A 15,863-nucleotide genomic window follows, 5' to 3' on the forward strand; every position below is an offset into this window, starting at 1 on the left:
TCCTGGGACTTGGAGGACCAAAGTACCATCACGGGCACAGGGAGAGCCTCTGCCAGGGAGCAGTCTTGACAAGAATCAATGCAAGAACCCAGGGCAGCAGCTGTCTTTCCCTACAGCCTTTTGGACCTTGGTGGCTTCTGTCACCTGTTTCTTTTGACTGCCAAGTAGCAGTTCCTCTATGGGTTTCAAGATCAAACTCCGGAAGTCCATTCAGCTCAATGTCCCTTTTAAATTTCCCTTGAGATGTCTTCCTGGGGCTGTAGAGCATTGTGTTTAGTTTCCTTGTATTCAGAGATTCCCGTATTAACTTTTATTTTGGATCCCACTGCAGTCAGAGAGAGAGCACACCGTATGATTTTCATTTTCATTTGGTTGAGGTTCCTCCTACGGCTCAGAGGTTAGCCTTCTTGGCAAGGGTCCCATGGAAGCTTGGAACCCATGTGTCTTTTGCTGCTTCGGGGCAAGTGTTTTCTATCAATGACGGTGAGATCTGTGGATTTGTCTCTTTCTCCTTCCAGTTTCGTCAGTCTCGGCTTCCTGAGTTTTTCGGCTCTGTTGTTTGCTACCTACACATGCAGGATTTCTGTAGTTGCTTGGTAAATTCAGCCTTAAGTATGTCCCTCTCTGTCCCTGCTCACTTTCTTGATTCTGAAGGCACTTTATCTGGGAGAGCTCTGGTGGTGTAGTAGCTCACAAGTTGGGCTACCAACTTCATGGTCAGCAGTTCCAAAGCTCGAGGTCAGTGGTTCTCAACCTTCCTAAGGCCACCGCCCTTTTATACAGTTCCTCATGTTATGGTGACCCCCAACCATAACATTATTTTCGTTGCTACTTCATATCTGTAATGTTACTACTGTTATGGATCATCATGTAAGTATCTGATATGCAGGATGTATTTTCATTGTTACAAATTAAACATAATTAAAGCATAGTGATTAATCACAAAATAATATGTAATTATATATTGTGAAATATTTATGTGCTTTCCAACGGTCTAAGGCAACCCTTGTGAAAGGGTAGTTCCACCCCCAAAGGGGTCACGACCCTCAGGTTGAGAACCATTGCTCTCCTTGCTCAGTAGGAGAAAGACTAGTCTTTCTACTGTAAAGAATTACAGTAGTAGAAACCTACAGGGGCAGTTCTACTCTGTCCTGTAAGGTTCCCTGTGAGTCAAAATTGATTGGATGGTAGTGAATTTTTAAAAAAATTCTTTTGATGCTTTTTTATGATCACAATGCCCCAAATCCTGCTGTGTTTTTGTAGTAAGAGTTTGTGTTTGTGTAGTAGGAGTCATCATTCATTTCAATCAATCTGTATCATTTTATTCAAACTCTTTTTCTTTAGTAACTGGCATTTTATTACCTGTTTTGTGATCAGTACAGAGACATTATGAACAATCTGTCTACGATGCTTAATGCAGGACCCAAATCTTAACATGGCATGTAGATATGATTCTTTTATAAATTTCAATGACTTTCCAGCTTTAAATTTGGAGGCAAATTTTCTTTAAGAGGATATCAAGAACCATTATCCTCAGATGTTGATACACTGTTACACCTTATGTCCTACTGATTCACAATTTAATGGCACATACGCTAGGCACTCCAATGTTCAACCCTGCACAGCACATGGCAAAGTTATCAGGCAACGTGGACTATCACGACCAAAAGTGTTACAGAATGCACACAGTTCTAACAAGAGCCATGATGAGGGAACGGTTCCCAGATACAATTGTATTAAACGCAACATGGAAACCGAATTTAAATGTTCAAGCCATGCAAATGCATGATGGTGACTCCAAATTGCCATTAGTATGTTTTGTATTTAAAAACAACAAACAAACAACAAACCCTCGCTCTCATGGAGTCTTTGCTGACTCACAGTCGGCCCCCTGTAGGCTTCTCAGACGGTCACTGTTCACAGGAGGAGAAAGCCCAGTCTTCGGACTGCAGAGCTGCTGTTGTTTCCAAACTGCAGACCAGGCAGATCGAAGTCCATGTACCACTCCACCACCAGGGCTGAAAAGAACTCTGCAGACCCCCACCCCAGCCACATCCCAAGGCAGTCAAATCTTCCCACAATTCAACCTCCCACTATTATCTAATTGTATTCCAAAATAAACCACCAGTAAATGATTTCAGGTCTTAAAGCATTTATTGACACTTTAAAAATGAGATGAAGTGGAATTTCCTCCTTCTTCAGTGTTCCTAAAGCTACTATAAAAACTTACATTTCCAAAATAGTTGATAAAAACTTTCCTCTGGATTGCACAAGAAGGGACAGAACAGGGCCCACTGATAAAACATGGTAGATACACATTCATCAGACGCTTCCTCTGGCTTCATCAAAGGCTAGACTCCTCGTTTTCGGCAGGTGAACGTCTTCCGTTTCCGGGTTGGCTACTTCAGCCTCGTTCCTTGGTGGCGCGTTTGTGTCTGAGGCTCGAGCCCTTCCTGATGCCCGTTTTGGGCTTCGACTCCACTTTTGCAGGCACAGGTGTCGCTGACACCCTGGCCAGATCTCCTCGGACTCCTTTTTCACCGCCCAGCTGATGGTCCTGTGGGACATCTGGCTGGGGGTGGGGGTGGGGGGGGTATAGTGTGCCCTCTGCTGCTTCCCAGCCAGCCAACGCCCGATCCGCCTGCCACCTGAGCTCTATTTGAACTCTCTTAAAGACAGCATGCTCTTTTTTTAAAACATCATTTTGAAATGATAATTTTTAAAAGATAAATTTGGTGGTGGTGGTGGGGGCTCTTACAGCTCTTATAACAACCATTGTATCAAGCATATTTGTACCTGTGTTGCCATCATTATTTTCTAAACACTTTTTGTTTGAGCCCTTGGTATCAGCTCCCCCCAGCCCCCGCCCCGTGACCCCTTGATAAATTATAAGTTCTTTTCATATCTTACACCTACCGCTGTCTCCCTTCCCCTCTCCTCCCCCCACCTTCCCCCTGCCCTCCTCGTGAGTGCTCCCATTTCCCTGTCTTCCTGTCTCCCCGTGGTTTCTCAGTGTCTTTCTTTCCACGGAAACCTGGCCTGGGGGCAATGGCGGGTAAAGAGGTCTGCGACCCCAGGGGCGCCCCCCACGCCCCGGGCAGCCCGCCGGACCTTAGGGAGTGGAGGGCGGGGCCCCCGCGGCCCCCGCCCCGCCCTCCGCCGCGTTGTCTTGGAGACGGCAGACAAACTTCCCTTGGCCGTTGTGGCTGGACCCGCCCGCAGAGTGGTCCAGAGGTGTGGTCCCGGTCAGACCCTCTGGACGTCCACCGGCTGCCCGGGCTGCTCGCTGGCGTGGAGACTTGGGGCGCAGGGCGGAGGCTGTGGTCTCCCCCTGACCCAGCCGCTCCCCCTCTTCCCTCCCCTCTGTGCACCTGTGCGCGGAGCCCGGCTGCTGTCCGGTCTGGTGGCACTTTGCAGGCCGGGCTCAAGTCCCAACTGACCCCCGGGGCGCGTGGGCCTTCCGCGTGAGAGCCCGGGCGAGCGAAACGCCACGTGACCCCCCACCCCACGGGGCTCATTCACCCAGCTGCGCGCAGCAGGGAGCCGGCCTCCGCAGGTTCGGTTCCAGCCTAAGGCTGGTTCTGGGTCCCCCTCACTCCCTCCAGGCTTGGCTTCTGTTTGTTTTCATTCCACCTGTGCAGCGGCAGGGGGTGGGAGGAAGGAGCCCGGGAGCTTTCAGGATGCCCTGCGCGGGGGTGGGGGTGGGGGTGGGGCAGGAGGAGTGATGGGAGCCAGTTTCCCTACATCCAGGGTCGGAATTGAAACTACACCCCAGACGAGTTCCCAGCGGCTTCCTGGCGCCTCGAGCAACAGGCCAAGATGTCCTCTGTGGGACGAGTGACGCGGGTCCCCAATGGGAAAGTTTACCAGCAGATCTTCGAGGCGGAGGTAAGCTCGCTCCCCGGCTTTCCCCACCTACCCTCGGCCCCGCCTTCCGTCAACGCCCCCTTACCTCTCAGCATGCCCCCCCCCTCCCCGCCCCCATACACCGCTGCTCTGCTTCTGGGACCACCCAGACTGGGAAGCCAACCAAATGAGGGCTTTGAAATGGCTACGCTTTTAAAACGAACCCCTATACTAGTTCTTAAAATGTATGGCTACCAAATGAAAGTCTGAACTTGAACGTGAGATCCTCTACTTAAAATTTGAACTAGTTAGAAAGATCCAAGATCATTTGCCTTTTAAAATGGTGCATTTGAGCCGTACTCAACCAGTTGCCCTGGAGTCATTACATCCATGCTGCAGTAGAAGTGGGCATTTTTCGGGGGTGAATCACCATTACCTGAGGCACCTCTGGGTGCACTCGACCCTCTCACATTTCACCGATTGCACCCCCAACCTCCTCTAACTCCTAGGAGGACTTTGAAACCCACCCTTGCTCCTACACAGTATCTCACAGGGCCGGCCCCAGTGGGCCTTCATCAGTGACGGGTGGCTGCAGCAAGGGCCCACCAAGGACAGTGCACAGTGTGCTACATGCTACACAGTGCCCTGTGCTGGGTCACTGCCCATCACCTTTGCTGAATGGCCGTGGGATCTGCAGGGCCCTGTGCAGACCAGCAAGCATCTTGCTCTAGAGAAGCAGCATCTCTGAGCCCCACCTCTGAAGCGTGGCGCTTCTTCTCCAAAAGGAGAGTTTTCCATCCCTAATTTGAGGCCTACAGACGCTCTTTGACGAAGGTTTGGAGACCTTAGTGAAGCATAAGGAAGCGGTCACACGCATCATGCTCTCAGTCTGCCGTGCACTTAAATAATTGAGGCCGCACTTGATACTTAACGTTTATAATTTTTAATCTGTGCTTTGAATTTCTACTTTTGCCTCATAAACGTCCCCCATGCCATTTTAAAATTCTTTGTGGGTCTTATTTTCACTGAAGGAGCTGACCTTCCGTTGAATGGGCATACCACATTTGCCGAGCCCATCCCTTGTTACTGGATAGTTCTGTTTCTGCCCACTCCCTAATGACTCTACAAATGAGACTGTGGAGGTCTCAGGAGCCCTGGTGTCTTGGTGTTTACACATTGGGCTGCGATCCACAAGGCCAGCCGTTCAAAACCAGCAGCCACTGTGCAGGAGAGGGATGGGGCTTTTTATTCCTAGGGAGAGTTACAGTCTTGGAAACTCCCAGGGCAGGTTTACAGGGTCGCTATGAGGTGGCATTGACCCTTGGTGAGTTGGTGGAGGTTTAGCTTATGGGGCTTTTAGTTAATGGGGTCAGGATGCTGGGGACAAGGGAAGGCGGGAATTGCTGCAAACCTGAATGTTCTCACTGGACCGCATGTGTAGAAATTGTTGAAAGGGTGCCTTTTTGTGCATGTATATTTTCATTGAGAAGCCGTGGTGGTGGAGTGGTAGAGAAGTCAGCAGTTCGAAACTACCAGCAGCTCCAAGGGAGAAAGACTAGGCTTTCCACTCTCTAAACAGTCGAGGTCTTGGAAACCCACCGGGAGCTGCCCTGAGCCTGCACTGACTCCGTGGCAGTGAGCTCAGCTGGGCTTATATTTTCATGAGAGCACAAGTCAGCGAGGGAGGGATGACCTTCTTGGCCCTCATGGAATCTCTTAAAAGCTGTCTCACCACAAGTGGCCCAATGAGTGGCATGGGGGTAGGGGGCCCTTCCCCTGGGCACCAGTTTGCAGTGGGGGGAAGGCCGGGGCTGGAAGTGCCTTCCTGGGGACAGCTCCCAAGGTCCCTCGGTGTCCCGCACAGCCAGCCTACCGGTGTAGAGGCATCTACAGCACTGGCCCCCGGTCTCCCACGGCTTCAGGTACAGCTGGTCCGGTCACTGGCGGCCAGTAGGAAGCAGGCTGTGGAACATTCTGTGGCCCCAAAGAGCGGCCAGAAGCCCTGGATGAAGAAGGTGGATGTGCTTGAAGGAGAGATGCTGTCTCCCCGGCAGCGCAAGTGGATGAACAGTCTGCCCAATGATGGGGCGACAGAGAACCCCGTGCTCTACAGGTAAGGCCTGTCCTCCAGCCCACCCCCCCACCCCCCAAGTGCCCCTCGGGGTCTTCAGAAGTCCCACAGAGCTCCCGCAAGATTACGACGTCCCAGCCAGATTGAAGGCTCAGGCTGGGACTTCTCTCTGCTGAGAGAGAGAGTTGATGGTGTCTGTCTCCCAGGCTTCCTGGCTTCTGCCTCCCTCTCTCCTCCTCTTCCCCACCCAGTGGTTACTGCCTGAGGCCTAGCAACAGGCACTGGGTGTGGGGAGCCCACCTCATGGACTTGGAGATGCTGTCCGCTGAAGGAGGGAGTGAGGATACTTAGCACAGGCCTGGCTTTGCAGGGGCGGCCACTCACCCCTGGTCCCATTCCCGTGTGACACTTGGTTTTCAGCCAGAGCCCAAGCATGCTCCCTGAGGGTGGGGCCCTGTCTTCTCCATTAAGCACCCACAGTATCTGGTGTTGGGAGACACGAGCAGGGCTGGCTGGTTGGGGGGGTGCTCGGCATTCTCCAGAATCGGCGGGGACAGACCGGAGATTCTGCCGTGCCAGGCAGTGGCCCTGGGGCCCGGGCATTGACTGTCGTCCTCTCCTGTGCCACAGGGAAAAGAATATAGCCCAGATGGAAAAGCTCCGAGAGAGCGAGAGCACCATTGCTGCCCGGGAAGTGCGGGGCCTGGGGGACACTCTGGGTGAGCGGCTGGTCCTGCCTTGGGGAGGCAAGAAGAGCCCTACAGGGGCGGGGCATCCGGGATCCTCCTGAGGGGTTCTTGCCTTGGGATCTCAGGTGTCAAGGAAGCGGGGTTGTCCCCTTGCATTCTGCGGCACAGAAGCCCCGGCCTTGCCTGTGTTAGCAACCCCATCCCAAGTAAACGATCAGGTGTAGTCTAAGCCCCCAGCCCCCACGACTAAGAAAGACACTCATTACTAGGCAAAGAAGCCCCAGTGGCACAACGGTTAAGGACTTGGCTGCTGACCGGAAGGTTGACGGTTCAAACCCATGGGAAAGATGCGGTGTCTGTTTCCATAAAGGTGACGGTCTCAGGAACCCGATGGGAAGTTCGACTCTGTCCTACTGACCCTCCTCCCTGTGAGTCGGAATTCACCCAAGGCACACAACAACCTGCTTGGAAAATTCCGAGTGGTTAGAGCCGTGTTCTCCACCTTCCTGATGCCAAGGCCCCTTAATACAGTTCCTCATGTGGTGGGGACTCCCTAACCATCAAATTCATCACTGTAATTGTGCTGCTGTTATGAATCGGGCGACCCCTTGTGAAAGGGTCTTTGGACCCCCAAAGAGGTTGCAACCCACAGGTTGAGAACTGCTGGGTTAGAGGTTACCTTCTAGGAACCAGGGGCAAAGGCCAAATGCTCTGGGAAAAAGAATTCTTCACCCACCACCTCTGGTGTGTTCCTTTAAGTTTCCTCACCTGTGAAATGGAGGTCACAGCAAAACCTAGGCCTCCCTGTGGGTGCTTGAGTAGCAAGACCTGGAATCAGTCCTGCTAGCCTCAGGAGCAGCCAGTAGGCTGTTGCACGCATCTTCATTGACAACACTTGAGTAAAGGACGTAACAGGCGCCGTTGTCCACGCGCGGGGACGTTTTCTCCTGCGTTTCACGGCCTGTCTGGACTGAAGAACCACCACCATCCGTTGGCTCTCCCTTTGAGCCTCCCTTGCCGCCTTGCTGATGCGGGGCCTTGGGGGCTGTCTTCTGACGGGGGCCCTGTGCCTGCCCTGGCTTCTCCTGGGAACTCCGGAAATCCCACTTTGGCCCTGAGGGCAGCTGCATCCCCTGCCTTGTTTCTCCCAAGTTCCCGAGAAGATCGGCCCCATCAGCCTGCCAGGGAGAGGAGACCACAAGAGGGACAACTACGAGAGGGCGCTGGCGAACTTTCACGAGGAGATCCAGCAGATTGGAGCGGTGAGGGCCTTCCCTCCCTCTGCCTGCTTCCAGACCACCACCCCCATCCCAAAGGCGGGGCTTTCTTGCACTCATTCACCCTTCCAGGCCAGCTAGCTAGGAGGTCTTCCCTGCCACACCGCAGGGTGATTGGCATTCTAGTAGACAGGTGTGGGTGCTGAATGTCTATTCACACTCAGTCATTCACAGCGACCCTATAGGACAGGCTAGGACTGTGAGTGTCTGAGACTGTTTCTGAGACTCACTGTCCCTTGAAGTGGCTGGTGGTTTCAAACTGCTGACCTTGTGGATCGCAGCCCAATATGCATAACCACTATGCCACCAGGGCTCCTGGGATCCCCACAATTCTTGGAACCACTCCTAAAAACTCGGCAGGACTTACTGCATCCATTTTGCAACTGAGGTCACAGCGTCTCTCCTGAGGTGACCCAACAGACAGCTTCCCTGCACAGTCCTGATGAGTGGCCCAAGGGCTGACATTGGTGGCCTTGTTGCTCCCTGACCCTCAGCACCTCCCACCCTTGCTCTTCCTGGTTTCTCTCCAGAGACCTCATCCCTAACCACACCAGTATCCAGAATATTCCATAAAGAAAACCAGCCTTCCAGCAGCTGGGTCTCTTCCCTTCCTGGTGCTCTCTGAATCCCCGAAATTACTCACCCTCTTTCCTACCCACAGACTCTCTAGCTGTGTCACCTAGTCCCAGATTCCTGATGCTGACCCTGTACCCCAAAACCTACCCTCCCCCAGCCAGCTCACCACTCTCTTGGGATGTCCCAACTGCTCTGCCATCACCCACAAACTCTGTGGCCTTTGCCACGCAACTTAACTGAGCCTCATCATTAGTACGCTTGGAATTCTCTCAGGTAGCCAGTCCCTTCATCAATATTTGCTGAGCATTGGTCCCAGCCTGATGTCGGCACCCACATCTTGGCGTGGTGATCAATCAAAGCAGAGTGCCCAGCACGTGGTGGCTGCCACTTGCCCGGTGGTTGTGAGTGAAGTCTCAGGAGCACATCACTCCTCAGGACCAGGCAGGGCTGGTTCTGCTTGAAGCTATGCCCATGGCTGCCGTTTCCCTACTGTATTAGTCTGGGTTGACTAGAGAAACAAATTCATAGACACTCGTGTGTATAAGAAAGAGCTTTCTATATGAGAGCCATTGAATATGGAGAAAATATCCCAGCCCAGTCCAGATCAAGTCCATAAGTCCAATATTGGCCCATATGTCCAATACTAGCCCATAAATTCTTCTGTAGACTCACGCAGCCATGCAATAATGCCGAATGCAGGAAGATCACAAGCCAGTGGGTGGAAAGTCTTGTGGATCCAGTGGGAGTGGAAGCATCTCAGTGCTGGCAGGGGTCTCCATGTGGCTCCTCCAGCTCCAGGGCTCTAGTGTAGCTCCATGTGTCTTCTCAACAGGAATGTCTTAAACAGGGAGTGAGTGAGTGAGTGAGTGAGTGTGTGTGTGTGTGTGTGTCCCGTCTCTGGGCTGTTTATTTCTGTTGTGCCTCCAAATGAGGTCATGAAGTTGCGACCTGATTGACAGGCTAAACTTCACCCCTTCACTCTGAAGTCTCAAAAGACTGTAGATGATGTAACTACCACACCCACCATCCTCCACCCGGTTTCAGGAAATGGAACCCCTGGTTGTGGATTCAGGAACCCTTCTTTTGCAAAAGCTGGCTGGGTGTGACGAAAACGCTGACCATCTCTTCCGAGAGGTGGAAACGAACTCCCAGCTCCAGGACTACACCATTCAAGTAGGACTCCTCTTGCCTGGGCCTCCCCATAATCCCTGCCTGGCCCTGGTCCTTCCTTTCCACTCCCCCCTCCCCTGCACTCTCCATTCAGAGCCTGTGGGAGCTGTGGGGCAAGGTGGCCGAGATGTCCCTGCTCCGTCAGCAGTGGGTCAAGGAGCTGGAGGAGAGCCTGCACTCGCTGGAGTTCTCCCGAACGGAGAGAGTGAGTGGCGTGCAGATGGGCTCCTGGGTGGCTCGGGCTTGTGGGGGGTGTCGGGCAGCCATCTGTTCCCTCTGAGGTCTTCAGAGAAAGAGAGAGAGGCCATGGCCCTGATGCCTTGCCCTTTGTGTCTAGCTTAAAGAGGTGTTGAAGAAGTATGTGGAGATCATTGAGAAAACGTCTTATCTTATGCAGCCTGATGTGTACAGACTGATAAACAAAGAAGCCATGGTGAGTGCGTGCATCTCCAAGGGGCAGACCCACAGGATGCGAAGGGGAGCAGGACCCCAGGGTTCCCCACAGAACCCTGGGTGACTCCCACTTGGCCTCTTAAGATGGAATGCCTTGGTTGTCTGAAGAGTTTTCAATGCAACTCGTTCTAAAATGCATTTCTTACCAACCTGCCATCTTCAACCAGATGGACTTAGCAGGGTGTCATGGTTATGAACACCGATGCTTTTTCCCAGTGTCCACTTTGTGTATGGGGGTGGGAGACATTCCCGAGGGCCACGCCGGATACAGGGAGACCAAGTTCCGGGCGTAGTGAACTAGGCATGCTGGCGGATGATGGGAGACTGTGTGAGGGGCTGGGTCGCAGCTACTGGGTGCACTGGGCGGTGCCACGCAATGGAGTCAATGGGCTCAGGGGCTGCTATAATGGCAGCTCAGTGACCATAGCCTGCTGTATTGGTCCAAGCTTGCCAATTGGCCTTGGTCCTAAGCAATGCCCTGTCTCTCGAGGGCTTTGGGAAATGTCTGGAGACATCTTTGCTTGTCCCAGTGGCTGGTGTGGGGTAGGTGGGAGGACTACTCTCATTAATGGGGCAGGGGAGCAGCACCACACACTGGAGAAGTGCCCCCTCACCCCCACACACACACCAAGAGTGCCCAGATGAGAACCACCAGAGGGTGGCCTTCTTTGATGACGGAGGGATAAAACAGCCACCTTTTTTTTTGGGGGGGGGGCCTGATGTGAGCACGCTGCTTTGGACACAAAAGAAGAGGCATGAAATGCTGCCTCTCCTTGGAGTGCTCCCTGCCTTTGACAGCCTTGCATCTAGGATGCCCTGCTCAGCACCACGCTGCTTCCTCGGAGCACCCACTAAGCTCAGACCCAGGCCCTGGCCCCTCTCTCTCAGTGGGCCTGTGGCTGACCCCTGTGAGAGCCCTGCCTTCCTGCCTGTGACTGCAGATTATCAACCAGGCGTTGCTGGGCAACCGGAGGGCCATCGCCCAACTCTCCCTCAACCTGATGGAGGCCGCGCTGAAGCAGGAGGCCAGCAGCCACCGCCGCTGGCATGACCTGCTGGATACCTGGAAAGCACACAAGAAGGACATGCTGGTGCAGAGCTTCAGGTTCTTGGGGAATAAGGGCGGGGATGGGGGGAGGAGTTATCCCCCCCGCCGCCACAAACCTGTGGGGGGGGGCAGCGGGCACTAGGGAGGCGTCATTCTTGGTCCCTTTTTTCCAATCATGACTTCGCTTTTCTGGCAATAAAGGCTATCTTTAAAAGACAGCCACCTAGAGGTAGACGGAAGGAGCCCTGGTGGCATAGTGGTTACTTGTTGGGCTTTGATCTGCAAAGTTGGCTGTTCGAAACCCCCAGTGGCTTCCCAGGCTTTCTACCCCTGTTAAAAGAGCTACGGTCCCAGAAACTCATAGGGCCAGTTCTACCCTGTCCTAGAGGGTCGTTATGAGTCGGTTCAGTGCTTCCAGCCCGCAGCTACTGTGCTGGACTAAGATGAGGCAGTGTCCCCTACGGATGGCAGCCTTGGAAACCCCAGAGAACACGTCTACTCCGCCCCCCAGGGTCCCCAGAAGTGGAAGGCCGTTCGGCTGCAGTGCCTCCCATGAAGGAGTACGGGGCTTGTATACAGGGGCCATCTTCAGCCCGTCTGCACATCAGACCCCCTCTTGGGACTGTGCCTGCAGGCCTCTGTTCTTAGCCCCTGAACTTCACTCAGCTCCATCGCCCTTCACCCACGCGTGCTTGCCCTTCACCCCTTCTCTCCCTTCCTGCCTCTCCTCCTCCCTCCTCTTCTTTCTTCCCTCTCACCTTTCCTCCTCCCTGTCTCTCCCTCTGTACCCCCCCTCTCCTCCCCTCTCCCCTCTCTCCTCCTCTCCGGTCTCCCAGAGGCCCAGGAGGCTGTGGAAGAAGCCTGTGTAAGAGGAGGGGTGTGTCCAGCACTGAATGTGCCTCCCTCCCCTCTTACCTCTCCATGGTGCAAATGTGCCTGGTGCCAGTGAGTTCATGGCCAGTAAGAGGATCCAGTCTCCTCCGGCCGTGAAGAAGGAAATGGAGGCCATGCTGAAAACCCAGAAGAGCCTGCAGTGGGTACGGCTGCAGCACCTCTACACATGCAGGTACCATGGGGGCCGGGGGCCACAGGTGGGGGGGTGCAGTGGGGAGGTGACTCCACCACCACTGACACCAGGCCACCTCCCGATTCTCTGGTCATGAATGGGCCTCCAGGGACATGGTCTTGGGCCTTCCAGCAAGAGAGGGTGCGGCACGCTGCTGCCGAAAGCCGTACAGTGTGCTGGTGGTCATGGGTGGGGTGGGGGGGCGTAGGCTGGAGGATGCACTGCCCACAGGCCGTGTGAGGCCACTGAGCTGCTGCCCCGAGGCCAGGGGGAGACGGGTGGCACCATCAGCGTGTGCTGCTTGGAGGGGGACCCGCTGGAGCCCGAGTCTCCAGCAGAAGGGAGACAGTGCAGCTCTGGGCCGGTCCTGAAGCTCTTCCTCAGCCCCATAGGGAGTGGGTCCACCTCGCCAGCAGGGAGGTGCCTTCCACATACTTCTTGCTAAGATGCCCCTTGAGTGTTCCGGCCCAACGAGTGCACGTGCAGACCATTTTAAAACACCTTCCGGCCTCTGGACGGCCAGGGAGAGCTCAGGCTCACTGACAAGGTGGCACAAGAGTTCCTGCAGCAGGGGAGGAGGACAAGCAGGGGAGGACACCGGCCCTCTTGTAGCCGCTGCTGGTGTCACATTTGCTCGTGTTGTATTAGCCAAAGCAGGTCATGTGGTCAAATCCGGGTTCCAGCCATGGAGAACTAGACTCTTATCTCGTGACATGGGTCTGCCATACTCTGCTCAATCTGCTACATATTTTGTTGACTTTGGATTGTGATCAGTCGTGGTTTATTTAGACACTTTGCCGTTGTTAAGTGTGCAGGTTGTCATTTCTTATGTTTATGGGGAATGTGGTCCCGGAACACCTGACTGCATAGATTTTGTCAGGATTTTATCTGGTCTCAGATTGGGTTCCTAGATGTAGAAATCCATGGTCAGGTGATATAAATAGCTTGGTTTTCCCCATTCAAAGAAAAAAATCAAGTTTTGCTAAGTAGTGGACTCCCTAGGATTTGAAAAACAAAACAGAAAAAAACACCTTCCCATAAGAAGCAAGCACCAGAAAGATCCCTATCTTACATATATAATACTGTGGAGCTATGTGCCTGGACAGCAGCCCTGGTGGCATAGTGGGTTACGCATTGGGCAGCAACCCGAAAGGTCGGTGGTTCGAGCCTACCAGTCTTTCTGAGGTAGCAGAGGCTGTCTGTTCCCATGCAGATTTAAAATCTCCGCCCTGCAGGGCCCCTGTGAGGGAGGATCACTCGGTGGCAGTAGATCCATAGCCTCCTTGAAGGTGCCCCTGGGGTTGTGAGGGAGGATCACTCGGTGGCAGTAGATCCATAGCCTCCTTGAAGGTGCCCCTGGGGTTGTACGCACGTGTTTCTTCAAGTGTTGCTGACTCGCCCTGTCTTCCCCCCGCAGGGAGCTTCTGCCGCCCCCGTTTACTCCCTGTCTTCCCCCCGCAGGGAGCTTCTGCCCCCCGTTTACTCCCAAGCCCGGCTGAACGAATGGTACTCTTCCCTCGTTGCCATGAATAAGCAGCTGGGTGAGTCAAGTCGGCAAGCCTCCACCACCCCCACAGCCCCATCTCTCGGGGGTGCTGCTCAACGCTCGCTTTGTGGGGTCTTCAGCCAGTCCACTGAGCACTGCCAGGAAGTCCAGTCCAACTCACAGGGACCCTGCGGGACACAGTCGAACAGCCTTGTGGGATTCTGAGACTGTAAACCTTTACAGGGATAGAAAGCCTCATCTTTCTCCCTCCGAGTGTCTGTTAGTTTTGAACGGCCGCATCTTTGGTTAGCAACCCAACACATAACCCACTACGCCACACAGTCAGTGACTGTGTGTTTGAGCTTCTGTCATGAGCTCAGGAAGTAGGGGCAAGAGAGTGAGCTGAGTGAGGCTCACAGAGCTAAAACCTTGTGTGTGTGGGGGGGGGGTTGGGGCGGGGGGCAGCAGACACAGGCTGGCAGACCTGAGGGCCAGGGGTATCCTACTACCCTGAGGGCAGTAGGAGTCCAGGGGAGGGCTCTGGGCTTGACCTGATGAGATCCGAGTCTGTGAGTGGATCACACGGTATAGCAGTGGAGGCAGGAAGACCCAGCAGGGGCCCATCACAGCGCCCCTTGGGAAGGTGACCCTCAGGAGGCGAGCAAGCGGCTGGGAAAGGTGGTCATCAGGTTTAGTCTGCATCTCCCCCTATCCCCAGTGCCCTTAACTTTACACCCAGCGCTGTCCACCAGCCCCTCTGCAGGAGCTGCCAGGAGCACTGCGCTTCAGGTGGCTGGCAGGCTTCTGGCTCTGCTTATCATGCACTCCAATTACACAGCCGTTGAGTTACAAACCACAGAGCCCTAGCAGCAGGCAGGTGGTTACACCCGGGGCTGCCAGCCACTCCTCAGGAGAAAGAGGAGGCTTCCTGCTCCCGTGATGATTGACAGTCTCAGAAAGCCACGGTGGCCCTTCTGCTCTGTCCTACCTGTAGGGTTCACCTGGTTCAGAATGGACTCGGACACAGTGAGCTTGAGCTTGAGGAAGCATTGGGGGTGGGGAGGGGTGGAGAGAAAAGACGTTTCCAAGTCTTCTGCCAGTCCATCATAGCCCAAGGCACTGCACCCAGGGCCTGTTGTATGTCTTGGCACAGTTTCCCCAAGAGAACTTCCCTAGCCTCGAGAACAGAGTCAGGAGTCGGGGCCAGAGTGAATTCAGTCAGGAGGCCACCTGGGACCCTTGTCTTTAGGGGTCCCCCCTCCCCCCCCCCCCCCCCCCCCCCCCCACCAGATCTAGGCTTGACCTCTGGTCCTGGCAGCCATCCCTCTAGCTGGGGGAAGCTAAGTGGAAGGCAGGCGGCTGAGACCTTTATTTGTTTCCATCCCTGGAGACACCTACCACCAGGACTGCGTGCTACGCATCCGCCTGCAGTATGAGAACACCTGGCAGGAGTGCCTGGCCCAGGTGCAGAAGTGCAAGGTGGGCCCCCCCACCCCACCCCGTACTACCATGGTCCTGAGATGAACTGAGGAGATGGGTGTGGGTGTTCCCTCCCTGGCTCTGCCCCATCCCCTCACCACCCCACCTTCCTGCTTTCCTTTCCCTCCACTGCCAGCTCTCCTGGCCTCTGGGCCTCCTGGGGCTCTGTTCCCTCTGCCCGGAATTTGGTTCCCTCCCCCGCTTTTTCCACCCTCCCCTCCTGTGCTTGGTCCTGGAAGCCTCCAGTGACCCCTTCACCCCAGACCTCACCCTCCTCCTCCCTTGGCTAACCTGCCTTGATCTATTTAATCACAGGCTACTACTCCCAATTGTTTGTTTTCATAAGGAATTCACACTGTCACCCCCAGTCTCTCCCTCTGCTCTGCCAGCCATGGTCACAGGGTGAGATAGCTCAGCCACCAGCCCCTTCAGTGACTGGTTTTCTGGGTTTTAGAAGGAGATGATGTTTGTCAAAATGTCCCTTCCTGCCCCCACCCCCCAGCTGCTCTGATAAAGCTTGTAGGTGGGACCCTCAGGAAGGTGTGCTGGGTTGAGAATGGAGGGGGCCGGCGGGAGGGGGAGACAGGCAGGGACCCCTGCACTCATAGGATCCTATGAGGCTCGGGGGTAGGGGTGGGTGGGGGCTGTGAAAGGGCAGCCGGGCAGCACCTTAGTCACCACAGGAGTAACACCTGGAGGAGC

The 15,863-nt window shown here is 54.5% G+C and overlaps 1 protein-coding gene across 1 annotated transcript in view; it reads left to right on the top strand.

The window, feature by feature from the left end:
* The first annotated feature begins 3,819 nt into the window (after positions 1-3,819).
* CCDC180 (coiled-coil domain containing 180) overlaps positions 3,820-15,863 on the top strand; it is a 51,003-nt gene continuing 38,959 nt past the window's right edge. Inside the window, exons 1-11 of the mRNA XM_045296528.1 lie at positions 3,820-3,888; positions 5,769-5,959; positions 6,548-6,636; positions 7,759-7,868; positions 9,504-9,632; positions 9,724-9,834; positions 9,967-10,062; positions 11,024-11,187; positions 12,077-12,196; positions 13,658-13,737; positions 15,073-15,161. Coding sequence (XP_045152463.1) covers positions 3,820-3,888; positions 5,769-5,959; positions 6,548-6,636; positions 7,759-7,868; positions 9,504-9,632; positions 9,724-9,834; positions 9,967-10,062; positions 11,024-11,187; positions 12,077-12,196; positions 13,658-13,737; positions 15,073-15,161 — 1,248 coding nt within the window. The remainder of the gene's footprint in view (positions 3,889-5,768; positions 5,960-6,547; positions 6,637-7,758; positions 7,869-9,503; positions 9,633-9,723; positions 9,835-9,966; positions 10,063-11,023; positions 11,188-12,076; positions 12,197-13,657; positions 13,738-15,072; positions 15,162-15,863) is intronic.

Source organism: Echinops telfairi, unplaced genomic scaffold, assembly GCF_000313985.2.
Source record: "Echinops telfairi isolate 266 unplaced genomic scaffold, ASM31398v2 ScPeMD7_7410;HRSCAF=8448, whole genome shotgun sequence".
NCBI classification, from domain to species: domain Eukaryota; kingdom Metazoa; phylum Chordata; class Mammalia; order Afrosoricida; family Tenrecidae; genus Echinops; species Echinops telfairi.